The sequence below is a fragment of the Glycine max genome (genome assembly GCF_000004515.6).
Source record: "Glycine max cultivar Williams 82 chromosome 3 unlocalized genomic scaffold, Glycine_max_v4.0 Gm03_scaffold_27, whole genome shotgun sequence".
Classification (NCBI taxonomy): domain Eukaryota; kingdom Viridiplantae; phylum Streptophyta; class Magnoliopsida; order Fabales; family Fabaceae; genus Glycine; species Glycine max.
In genome coordinates this window covers 66,120-79,729 of record NW_024464658.1, presented here as the reverse complement: position 1 = coordinate 79,729, position 13,610 = coordinate 66,120, and the positions used below count along the sequence as shown (strand labels likewise).

General features: G+C 37.0%; 1 protein-coding gene across 1 annotated transcript; it reads right to left on the bottom strand.

The window, feature by feature from the left end:
- Positions 1-381: 381 nt before the first annotated feature.
- Positions 382-822, bottom strand: LOC102661393 (uncharacterized). Its single transcript, XM_006577377.1, has one exon. The coding sequence runs from the start codon at positions 820-822 to the stop codon at positions 382-384; it is 441 nt and encodes a 146-aa protein (XP_006577440.1).
- Positions 823-13,610: the final 12,788 nt, after the last annotated feature.

Below are 13,610 nucleotides of genomic sequence, written 5' to 3'. Positions count from 1 at the left end.
GTTCTTCGAGTACCACGACACTCTAGAACATGATTGTTTGACGATTGCCTCCTTCCATATGGAGGGCGGCACCTTGGCCTGGTTTCAGTGGATGACCAGTAACGGTCAATTCACCTCTTGGCCAGTGTTTTTGCAGGCATTGCAAACACGGTTTGCACCTTCTCAATATGAGGATCCCATCGGGACCCTCTGCAAATTGACCCAATAGAGTTCAGTCACGGCTTACCTCGCAGAGTTTGAAGATGTGGCCAACCGAATCATCGGTGTTCCGACACCCTTCCTCCTCAGCTGCTTTATCTCGGGCCTTTCCCCGGAGATTTGTTGGAAAGTCCGTGCTCACCAACCCCTCACCCTCACTCAGACTGCTGGTCTCGCAAAGCTTCAGGAGGAGAAACTATTTGACTTGTGACCACCAGTACCCTTTCCCCGACCGTCTCGACCCCCACCTTCCCTTTCCCCATCTGGCCCACCTCGTCTCAGCCTCCCTCCACCTTCACCCTCCATGGCTCCTCGCCCAATTTCGACCGCCATTCCTTCTCCCAGACCACCCCCACCATCCTTCAAGCGACTCACCTCCGAGGAAATAGCCTCGCGCCGTGAGCGAGATCTTTGCTTCAGTTGTGGCGAGAAGTACCACCGCGGGCACAAATGCGCGTCTAGGGTTTTCCTTTTGCTTGCTGAGGAAGACGAACCCCCTGACCCATCTCTTATAACACCTTTGGGCCTTGACCCGGACTCGGTTCCTGACTCGGTTCCTGACTCACCCGCTACCCACGACCTATACCCGGCCCAGTTGAGTTTAAATTCTCTTGCAGGACACATGGCACCGGAAACTCTCCGTTTTGTCGCCACCATCTTCGGCCGCGATGTGGTGCTGCTAGTGGACGGCGGTAGCACCTACAATTTTATTCAACGCCAGTTGGTAACTCAGTTGGGCTTACCCTCTTGGGCCACAGCTCCTTTAAGGGCAATGGTCAACAATTAGCTTGTGACTCGGTATGTGAAGCTGTTTCCGTTATCATTCAGTCAACGAAAATTAGCTTGTGACTCGGTATGTGAAGCTGTTTCCGTTATCATTCAGTCAACGAAATTCCATGTTGACCTTTACATTCTTCCCATTTCTGGCACGAATGTGGTGCTCGGTGTGCATTGGCTCAAATCCTTGGGCCCGGTTTTGACGGATTACAATACTCTAGCCATGAAGTTCTTTTATGAGGGAAAATTGATTACCCTCCAAGGGGATATGGATGCTTCCTTGTGTTCCCTTTCTGCCTTCCAACGACTCTCCAGGACGCACAATGACGCTCTCTACTACCACATTACCATGCTCCCTGACATTACTTCTTCCCCCCAGGAGTTGCCATCTGCCATCAACACTTTATTGCACAAATTTGAAGCTCTTTTTCAAACTCCCCATACATTACCTCCTCCACGCGTGACTGATTACCGCATTCATCTTCTTCCTCAAGCAACTCCGGTGAACGTAAGGCCCTATCGATATCCTCATTACCAGAAACAAGAGATTGAATCACAGGTTGACTCCATGCTCCAGAAGGGGTTAATTCATCCCAGCACAAGCCCTTTTTCCTCCCCGGTTTTGCTGGTCAAGAAGCATGATGGTGCTTGGAGGTTCTGCATTGACTATAGGGCCTTGAATGCCCTCATAGTACGTGACCGCTTCCTTATTCCAACGATTGATGAGCTTTTGGATGAGTTGGGAGGCGCACGGTATTTTTCCAAGCTCGATTTGCTCCAAGGCTATCACCAAATACGTATGCACTCCGATGACATCCCTAAGACAACGTTTCGTACCCACCATGGCCACTATGAATTCAAGGTGATGCCATTCGGGTTATTCAACGCGCCTTCTTCCTTCCAAGCAACTATGAACATGATATTCAGACCGTACCTTCGAGATTTCATCATCGTCTTCTTCGATGATATCCTGATATACAGTGCCACCATGGATGATCATTTAAAGCACCTGAAGCTAACATTCAAGGTATTATTCGAAAATCAATTTGTCCTTAAGCTTTCAAAGTGTTTTTTTGCTCAATCACAGGTGGAGTACTTGGGCCATCTGGTTTCGCACAAGGGAGTCGAACCACTGGAATCCAAAGTTCTTGCAATCCAACAATGGCCCGTACCTCGCACCACGAAGGTCGTCAGAAGTTTCTTGGGCCTTGCAGGTTTTTATCGCAGATTCATAAGACAATATGCCACCATTGCAGTCCCACTGGTCAAGGCTACGACCAAAGAACCCCTTCAGTGGAACACAGACACACAGGCAGCTTTCGACACTCTGAAACATGCTTTGTCCACAGCTCCGGTATTGGCCTTACCGGATTTTGACCTTCCCTTCACAATCAAGACTGACGCGTCTGGAGTCGGTATGGGTGTTGTTCTTTCTCAACACAACCACCCTATCGCCTTCTTCAGCAAACCATTCAGCTCTAAATTGCTCTGTTCTTCTGCCTATGTTCGCGAATTGTTTGCAATCACTGCTGCAATATAAAAATGGCGTCACTACTTACTGGGCCACAAATTCATCATCTTAACTGATCATCGTAGCCTCAAGGAGTTGCTCACTCAGGTTATTCAAACACCTAAGCAGCACATGTATCTCGCCAAGCTCATGGGTTACGATTATCAAATTCAATATCGTGTCGACGCCCTGTCACGGTTGCCGGAGCAAGTCGCAACCCTTTCAATGATTCTTTCGGTTCCTTCCTTAATGTTCTTAGAGGAGCTTCATCACCAACTGGAGGCACATTCCGGTTACACTCAGCACCGTGCCGCCATCATGGCCCAACCTGCACATCACTCTGATTTCTCCATCTCCAACTATTGGATACTCCATCGTGGTCGACTTTGGCTTCCACAGGGCCTTCCCATGATCAACACACTCTTAAGAAAGTATCATGCAACTCCTAGTGGTGGACATGCCGGAATTGCAAAGAAAATTGCGCGGATTTCTGAGAACTTCCACTGGCCTGGTCTCCGGCAAGATGTTTCTTAATTTATCGCCAAGTGTCCTGATTGTCAGTACACTAAGTACGAGACTAAGAAACTCACTGGCCTGCTCTGCCCCCTGGTCGTACCACATCGCTCCTGGGAGGATCTCTCCCTTGACTTTATCACCGGCTTACCCCCTTTTCGCGGAAATACTGTTATTTTATTTGTGGTGGATTGTTTTTCCAAGGGGGTGCACCTTGGAATGTTGCCTACGACACACACAGCTCACGTAGTAGCCTCCCTGTTTCTTGAATTGGTCGTGAAAATCCATGGAGTGCCTCAGAGCTTGGTCTCCGATAGGGATCCACTCTTCGTCAGCAAGTTCTGGCAAGAACTTTTCCACCATAGTGGCACGCAGTTGAAGATGAGTTCAGCCTATCACCCTCATAGTGATGACCAAACAGAGGTTTTAAATCGTGCCATTGAGCAATATTTGAGGAGTTTCGTTCATCATCAACTGTCAAGCTGGGGCAGGTTTCTGGCATGGGCAGAGTACTCTCATAATACATCATGGAATGCAGCCACAGGCGCTACACCTTACGAGGTGACATTCGGCCGTAAACCGTTCAACTTTCTGGCATACATTGCCAGCACCTCTAACCTCAAGGCAGTTGATACCTTTATGACCAACAGAGATGAAGTTTTTCAATTCATTCGCAAGAAACTTTTGAAGGCACAGGCTACGATGAAGGATCACGCTGACACCCACCGTCGTGAGGTGACTTACAATCCTGGGGATTGGGTGTTGCTGAAATTGAGACCACATTGCCAATCCACTGCCAAGGGCTCTCAAGCTTTTTCGGGCAAGCTAGCTAAAAGGTTTTATGGACCTTTTCAGATTATTGAACATATTGGCAAAGTTGCTTATCAATTAAAGCTACCACCTGAGGCGAAAATTCACTCTGTTTTTCATTGCTCCATGTTGAAGCCATTTCATGGGGACCCCGGAGTTGCTGAAAACACCTTACCAAGCCACATTATTGATCATCAACCCATTGTTACTCCCTTGGAAATCCTAGATTATCGCAAAGCGCATTCCTTAACAGAGACTTGGCAGGTTTTGGTCTAGTGGCAGGGACTAGCTCCTGATGAGACCTCTTGGGAAGATTGGTCTCAGCTTTGCCACGATTTTCACCTTGAGGACAAGGTGCTTTTCCAAGGGCCGTGGAGTGATAAGGAAGCAGACTCAGTTGAAGGGAACATAAATGCTAATGCAGGAGGTGCTGAAGACATAGCAATAGTAACAGAGCAGGCGCAAGGAGCAGAAAAGCCCGAAAGAGTAGTGAAGAGACCATCTTACCTCATGGACTTTGTCTGAGGGTGAGATAGGGAATTCAGCATGCAATCCTTCGTTATGTTCTTGCTTGGCGCTCGTCGACAGTAGAGGAGGCAGGCATAACAAACTATATTCCAATAGGCACTACAGGATAACAGAATTTGTTAGAAGGAATAGTATAAATACATATGTAATAAACAAGCAAGCTATGAATGATAATTTCCTTTTCCTTATTTTCCTTTGTTCTTTAGAGGTTCCAGGTCCTCGAAACCTGCTAGCTTTCTTTGCACGTATCACTTGTGTTCTCATCCCTATCCTAATCTAATCCTGTCACAAGAGGACACAGTTTATTTCATCTAGAAAAACAAATTATTAACATCTTGACAATATCAAACGAAAAAAAAGATTCAAGCTATTAAAAGTTAAAATCAATATATCTTTCTTTCTTTCAAAAGAGGGCAATTCACAAATTTGATTGACAGATGACATAGTAAAGACAATTAAAGTACTAAATGAATATTGAACTAAACAAATTTAATTGAGCATCAATTTATATTGGAATTAAACTAGTCCTTAAGGATTACCATGAAAACACTATTGGGAGATCAAATGATAACGATATAGTTCTACAAGAGTTACACCTAATTCAAACCATAAATATAGAATGATCTTATGATTTATAATATATCTTAATACACGTAGTAACTTTAACATAATATGTAACTATCACTTAGTTAAATTCAAATAATCGATTAAATTACTTTATTTAACTTATTTGAATTATTGAACTTTATATTTTAATTATTTATGAAAATTATTAAAAAATATTTTTTTCCATATATTAATCAATTCTAAATGGTAAACAATATATATTAAAATTAATTTTAAAATATATTTTTGTATTTAATGGATGATTTTTTAAATTAATTTACTAAACCAATTGAGTTAATTTATTATTTGATTTATTTTTAAGAATTATTTACATAAATTATAAAAAAAATATTTTACAAATTTTTTGAGTAATAAATAGGAAAATGCATAAAGCTATGCTAATCTTGACACAAGTTATAATTTTTTTAGATTATATTAATAAATATTTTTATAATAAATTATAAAGAATATGAAATGTTTCAAAATATTATTTATTCAAAGATAGCGGAATAGTTTCTTACTTCTGATTTATGAAATAAAAAAATCAAGAATTAAAAATAAATCATGACCATTTTTTTTAATTAGAATACATTATGACCGTGTTTATATGTATTAAATAAATCAAATATTTTTAAGTTATGTCCACGCACAAAATAAAAACCGTTTGGAAATATGTTTTTACTTTTTGGAATATGTATTAAATAATCTCATATATATGAAATACATAAATAAAATCAAACAATGGAATAATTTAAAACTACGGCAAAAAGAAGGTATGATTGCATAGTTTTTCATGGCTTTACTTAATTTTAATTAAAATGTAACCTTTAACTAATGTTGAAAAACTATACAAAAAGAATATCCATAACTTTAGTAACAAATATATATATATATATATATATATATATATATATATATATATATATATATATATATATATATATATATATATATAAAATATGATAAATGAATTACTTAACTTCAAGCAATTAAATTATTTGATTTGAAATTACAAGATTAGCTTAATGATGAAAAGAATAGGATGGGAAAAAAAGGTTATAGATTTAAATTCTTCTACTAACAACGAGCAAACTAGTTGTAATAAAAAGGAGAAGTTTTTTTTTATTATTAATTTAGTAAATAAGCCTGGAATTTGGATCAAGTAATTATCCCTAAGTGGATTTATTAGTGATAATCATGATCAAAAGGTACTATTTTACCTATGTTGAAGGCTAAGACGTTTTGTACAAAATATGTGGGTATGTGGTTCAGAGGAAACTCAGTTTCGATGCGACATGTGTTCTCTTGGCCTAACCGAGTACTTTATCTTGTATACTAGCCCCTAAGCCTTTTTTGGCCTCAGTAAAAAAGAAAGGCTTTATCCTCCATGTATAATGGCTACTATTAACTCCCTTGATGCATACGTGCCTTAATTGGCACGATGTAACAATTACATAATGGATGTAACGATTATATCCCACGTTTGTTCGTTTTCCTACATTGGGAAGCAAATTATCTCATGATCTCATTTGTAGATCTTTTTTGATCGAACGATGGGTAGTGGTTGTTGGTTGGGCTTCTTCGTAGGCCCAACTTCTATAAATAGGGGGATCTCTCTTCACTTTTTACCTCTGATATTTACTTATTTGCTCTGAGTTGAATAGTGTTTTTTCCATTTCGTCGAGTAGTGTAGTAGGTCAATTCTTTTTTAGGTATGTAATAATGGTGCCGGTCAAAGGCTATCATTATGGGAGTTGGTTAGAAATGGGTCCAAGGTTTGAGGGTACAATGATGAAGTTTTTGAAGTGTCATCTGACTCTCATTCTTCGGGAATGGATTTTTCTATTTCAATTGACCTTGCGCCGACCGAGAGGTCTAGTGACCTTTTGGCATTTTTGAACCAATTGTTGGAAAAGGTGGGCGAGAATGTTGCAGCTCTAATGGTGGTCACCGTTTTTGAGACAGGGACTTTACAAGAAGTTTCACGTTGGCCTAAGAAGCACCAATGCTAAAGGAGAAACGCTCGCCTCCTCCAATCACATTTATGGGGTTCATATGGGTTGACAGAGAAGTAGGTACTTCTCCTAATACAACCACAAGTCAGACCTAGTCAACACTACTAGAAAAAATGTTTTCCAAGTTGGTTCTTTAGCGCATTTCATGACAGTTCTAAAATCGTTTATGAAGTCATTATTGTAGAAAATGAACACTTTCAACAACGATTTTTCAATCGTCTTAGTATGTCAGTTTCTATATTGGTTCTTTTAGAAGCCGTCTTAGATAGTTTTGTTTATTGTTTAAAAAATGTTTAAAACGTTAATATTTCGTCATTTTAGAAACTCCATATTCTAAGACAATTTCCTAAAATACTGTCTTAGAATCTATAGAATTTGTGAACAGGTTCAACCTATTTCTTTGGACACATATGTGAATCCTATTTAGGTAATAAACAAAATAATTCATCAACAAAAGAATTTTTAACGATATAAGATTTCTTAATTAATACAAATAAACATAACTAAATACCTCATGCGAAACATGTCTCACAAGATGTCTCAGCCATGCAATGAATGTATCAAACGCTTGCCTCACATACTCGACCTTAGAAGTGGAGAAAGGGACTTAAGCATTACCGTTTGTAAACTTCTCCAACACTCACCTTCACCACATCATCTGCATAAGGCACATGCATTGTGTATGGTCGACACCCCCTCATATACTTTTCTCAAGGCCATAAAGCGGGTAGAATGATCATCTTGAACGTATAATCCCATAGTAGGCATGACATCAACAACATGTTCTTCTCTTGATAGATTGACAACAAATTCAGCATAATTCTTCTTTGTGCTCACACGTGCACCTAATACTTGTATATATGCCTTAATCGGGAATGAATGTTGCGATGTCATTTGGATTAACTCAATTTTTATGGCCTCCTTCAACTCTTGTTTAATTTTCTCCAGACTTCGTTTGTTTTTCTCTTCTACTTCTCTCATCCACTCTTCTTTTAGCTTTCCTATTATCTCATCCAACTATTGTGGGTTAATCAATATAGTTGAACTGTTGGAGCCATGTGATGCATTTATGAAGTATTGGTTGATTGTAACACTGACTCTAGTAACATGACTTGGTTGGTTCGGTCGCCCAATCACAGTGTTCAGTATATCTTGACAACCATGGGAAACAAAGCTTCCTTGTGTCGTTTGTTCTTGTAAGGAGTCCTGTAACAAACAAATCATGCTTATTTATCAAATGATGTTGTTATTATATAAATTACACATGAAAATGAACTAACAATTTCATCTGAAATTTATTGTGTCGCCTCGGATGTCATCTACCCATATCGCTTTGTGTATGCCAACTTCCACTTCACATGTCTTTCAATAAAAGATGGAGAGTTGGCAATCAATGGTCAATCCTCAGTCAACATTGCCTCCTCTTGTCCTTTCTTCCTTTTCTTCTCCATGAGTTTATTCTCAAGCAAATCATAACTCCCATGAGACAGTAAGTGTGGACAATTATTGTATTTTTTAATTTTAGGCACCTTCTTTTTGATTCCATGTGATAAATTAGATAGATTTTCAACAAATTAATTAATTTTTTTTACAGATATAGAATTCAAACAAAAAAACATCCACAAATAATTTAATTGCTTGAAGTTAAGTAATTCATTTATAAATAAACTTCTTAAATTAGTTTATTTAGTAAATAAGCCTAGAATTTGGATCAAGGAACATATAATGAGCAAATCAAAGGCTCCCTTGTGGACGGTCTAATATATATTCTCTCCTTAAATATATTATATATAAGACAAACAAAATTAGGCTTAATTGTAAAATTTATTTCTCTATTTTTTAATTTACTATTTGAATTTTAAAATTCACTATTTTCTTGATTTTGACAGCCAACTAATCATTGATTTTTAAATTTTAAATATTGACTTAGACTAAAAAGTTGACCAATATTTTATTAAAAATAAAACTTAAAAAAATGTTTAAGAAAAAACTAGAACCAAGAACCTTGGTGTGAATGACACAATCCTTTACCACTACACCCACATAACCATTTAAATATTTACTGTAAAATATAATATTAATATAAGTGTTACATGAAAATAGTTCAAAATTGAAACTTTAGGGAAGAGGGATTTACAAATTTGTGGGTTTTTTTTTCTTGCATTTTATGGCAGTTTTTAACCCCCTAAAAATCACTCACTCCCATAGTCGTCAATAGAACCAATGAAATAGTGACACGTAGGTTTAGATACTTAAACCTACCTCTGGGCCAAAAAGTAATAGATTTTAATTTTTTGAGGAAATAAAAAAAGACTCAAAATTTTATAGGGATGAATTCCAAGCATTTCAATATTTATAGGGATGAAAAATATATTTTACCATATAATTTAATTTTTTTAAAATGTCACGTAGGTTCGGATTCGACTAAGTCTGATAGAAGACTATCTAACGAGGAAGAGTTTGGCTTGCACTACTAAAAAAGAGATCTTTTACGACATCGTATTTAAGTCGGTTATACGAAAACCGCTGTAATAAATAAAACGGTGACATTTTCGTAAATAATAATATCTTTTTAAAGACGGGTACCTTAAAACCGGCTTAAAAAATACTTTATGGGAGCGGTTTTAAAAAACCATCTTTGAAGACATGCGTTTTTTCAATTTTTATGCTGATGTGGCACGTTATAATTGGGTTAGTTTTAACAACCCTATATCTTACTTTTTCTTGTATTGTGACTCTTCATTGTCGTCATAGAGAGCGGGGGAGAGAGAAGAAACACTCTCTGCTCTCTCATCTTCGAGCTTCGATGGCGATGAGCGTTGCAAGGCTGGAGAAGGACGAATCCAGAGGCTGAAGAAGGAGATCGATTCGCTCCGGCGTCCAACAGTGGAGCTGCATGAGTCAGAGACGAGCGCGGCACTGAAGAACCTCCTCGAAGAGAGAGAAAGAATGGTGACATTCCCAGAGATGAGCGCAGCAGCACCACCATCGCCGCTGTTATTCAAACCCTAACCCTCCTCACCCTCACCCTCAGCCCACTTTGCTCGTCTTTTCCAGTGAGACTGCCTTCAACGGCATTGTCGAGGAGCTCAAGAATTTCACCACCCACGTCGCTCACGTTCTCCCCATTTCTGACGATGGAGGAAGCACTGGTGAGATTGTTAGTGTTCTCGGTACTGTGTTATGTTAAATTAACAATTATGATTTCAAGTGTTTCTACATTTGGGAATTTTTGTGGAACCAAATTTTGAGGGCGAGGAATTAGGGATTTTGATTGATTGGGTGCAGGCGTGCATTGCAGGTGGTCCTGTTGTTGGAGACATACGTTCCAGGTGCCTGAGGTTGTCTGATTAGAGTACCGTTGAGGCTCTCGCAGTTCGAAATTTGGTTAGGCATCGTCTACCACTTGATCCACTGCAAGCTAAATTAGAATGGTTGGTACCACATTCTTAATTATTGTTGTGAAGTCGTAAAAGTTTGTTTTAATAGATTTTCCTTCCTTTTCCATTTTGAGAATTCATTTTTGTGGGAGCATGAATTAGTGAGACAACTATGGGAGGATATTGAGAGTAAAAAACCAAACAAAGGAAAATTGGATGGATGGCCATGGCGGGGCAGCTCTGATAACACTTATACTGTCAAGAAAACATTAGTTGTTGCACTGTGAAGGAGATTTGACTGAAGCAAAGTTTTTCCAAACAATATGGCACCATCAAAGCTTTTTGTTGGAGAGTATAGCATTAAACAGAATTCGTCAAAGGATAATTTACTTAGAAGAAACATAATTCAAATTGTGTTTTCTGCCCAAACCAATTAGAAACTACTACCCACTTGTTATTTAATTGTGACTTTGTTGTGGAGGTTTGGAGGAGATGCTACATTTCCAGGGGAATGTATTCCCCATTTTTGGCAATACAGGGAACAAATTAATGGAAGAAAGGTGGTACAAGGATCATGGTTGATATGTGATAGGATGCACTTCAGACCTAAAATAAAATGGTTAAAAGATTTTTTGGGTTGGAGTTAAAATATTTAAAATATTAATTATTAGGATATTATTTATTATGTTATTTAACTTTTATTTCCAATTTCCCAAGGTAGGATGATGACACTTGTATGGTCATCATCAGCAATTAGGTTATAAATTGTATTTTCTCTATTCTTTTGATATGAATGGAAAATGTGAAGTTTTTATTTATCTTTTCTTTAGCTTTATTGGTAATTTTCTTTGGTTTTAGAGTAGAGTAGCTTTGAGCACTCTATCAATATGGCTATCAGTTATTTGGACACATAGAATCGGTATTCTATTTTAATAATGATACAAGTGATGTGGGATCAGTTTTGGATAATATAGATCATGGCTATGGATAACAACAAAGATGAAGGGAATGGAGGATGTACCACTGTATACATGGTGTATGGATCCATCTTTGGCTCTAAACCAGTTGCGGTAATTTTGATGATGCAGGGGAATTGTTCTGGTCAGTAAAATGTGTAGTCATATGCGAATTCAATACTGTTAGGCAAGATGACAGAATTCTTGTCTGAATGGTGGAAGGTGCTTGTGATATTGTATGTTTTTTTTCTTCTCAAAAACTGAACGGGTATATGTGAGGATATGTACCCATATCATGTATTTCTGTTCTCTAGTTTGTCTATGGATTTTGTGACAGAGCAAATTCAGCTATTAATGAAATCTTTATTTGTTGTGAAAAAAAAAAGAAGCTAATTATACACTTTGCCGATATTGGAATTTGTATATCCTACGGAAGGCATTAGGTGCTAGCTAGCTAAGTATTTTAATTAAAAATATTGCTTAATAGAGCAACCAGCTCTGTATAAAAAATATTTATATAGAAAGAAAAACGTGCATGGGATGAGAATTTTTGTATAAAAGTTCTGTATATGAGTTGGATCATTATTTGCATCCAAAAAGGTTGGTCCCTTAGAATATCAAATTTGTAATTGTGTTAGCTAATGATGATTGTCTCATCCCCCAAAGCCAAAAGGTTAAAACTCAATAACTGCACTTTTATATTATTAAATCACGTGTATTAATTTTTAAAAGTTTTTTATATGTGCATAAGATTTATAAATTCGTAATATTCATAATTGTTGATCTCCTGTTAGTTCTTGAGCTTATTTCCTAGCAACTGGATCTTTTGTGTAACTTCATTTCTCTCCACCAGTTTTACCAATATACCAATTTTAAATTATAAATATTTGTGTAGGAGCATGCCAACCTCTGCTGTCCTGGATGTTGTTGCCAAACATCTGAATTTGAAATTTTTTGAGATATATTGCTCTTCAATGTCTTTTAAGTATGAAAATAGTTGTTGGTGGCTATTAGACATGTAATTATTTTATTTAATTGTTATTCAAAACCAGGTCCCCACGGGTTAGAAATTCTTTGGTAATTTAATGGATACTGGATTATGTTCAGTCTGTGGTGAAGAAAGTTTTGGGACTGGTATGTGTTTGCTATTGCATTAAGAGGAGCAAAGTACAACTTTCAACTTTATTGAAACCTAGTTTTAAACTTTTTATCTTGTGATTATTCCTTGTGTTTGTGGATAGGTTCAGACCGTATTCGTGAGAAAGATGGAATCTGGGAAGTTTTGGCCTGGCTATCTATACTTGCATATAAAAATAAAGATAAACTTGAAGACAAGCTTGTCACTGTTGAAGACATAGTTCGCCAGCATTAGGCTACTTATGGGCGCCATTATTATACTCAATACGACTATGAAGTATGATACAATCACATTTTCCTCCTACTTTGTTATAATCTGTTTTGAGAATCAGTTAGTGACCTCAATTTTTTTTCCTTAAAGAAGGTGGATGCAGGTGCAGCGAAGGAACTGATGGCATATTTGGTCAAGCTGCAGTCCTCACTTTCAGAAGTCAATCAGTATGTTAATTTTAGTACACTAACAATAGAAGCTATTTGGTTCACTCAATTAAGAAAAGAATCTTAACAAGTTAATTTCCCATTCTTTAAAACTCAGTACATAATGAGTTTTGCTTTTATTTTGTTAACATAAAACAAAAATCTATATTAATATTTAAGGCAAATAATATTTTCAATCCTCGTGTAGGAGAAACGGGTGTACTGGTGTACTAGAAAACAATAGAAATAATAAAAATTAAAGAATGTTTAACAAGTTAAGCAATAAACAATGGTAACAATAAAAATTACTACTAAAAATAAATGTACAAGAAAAAGAGTTTACATAATTTTTATTCACGGAACAAGTGAAAATATTTGGATTCTCTAGGTTCAAGGGTAACTTAGGTAGTTTGTTTCTAAATCTATTATACCATATCGTTCTATAAGATTATTGAATTTAAAAAAATGAATGGTTGAAATAAAGAGTAAATATTATTCTTAAAATAATTTCATCCCTCCTTGTTAAATATATCTATTTTTTGATACTTTTTTTTATAAAATAGGAGAAGGATTTTATTGTTAGAAATATATGATTTTCCTCGAAAAGAATTCTGCAAGAGTTTTCCAAATATATGATTTTCCTAGAACCATTATTCTCTAAAGCTTTAACAAATAAGTCTTAAATCTTCACATGATATTTATTTTTGAAATATTTGTTACTTAGAAGTTATGACTTTGTAGCAATAAGACTTATTTTTATTAT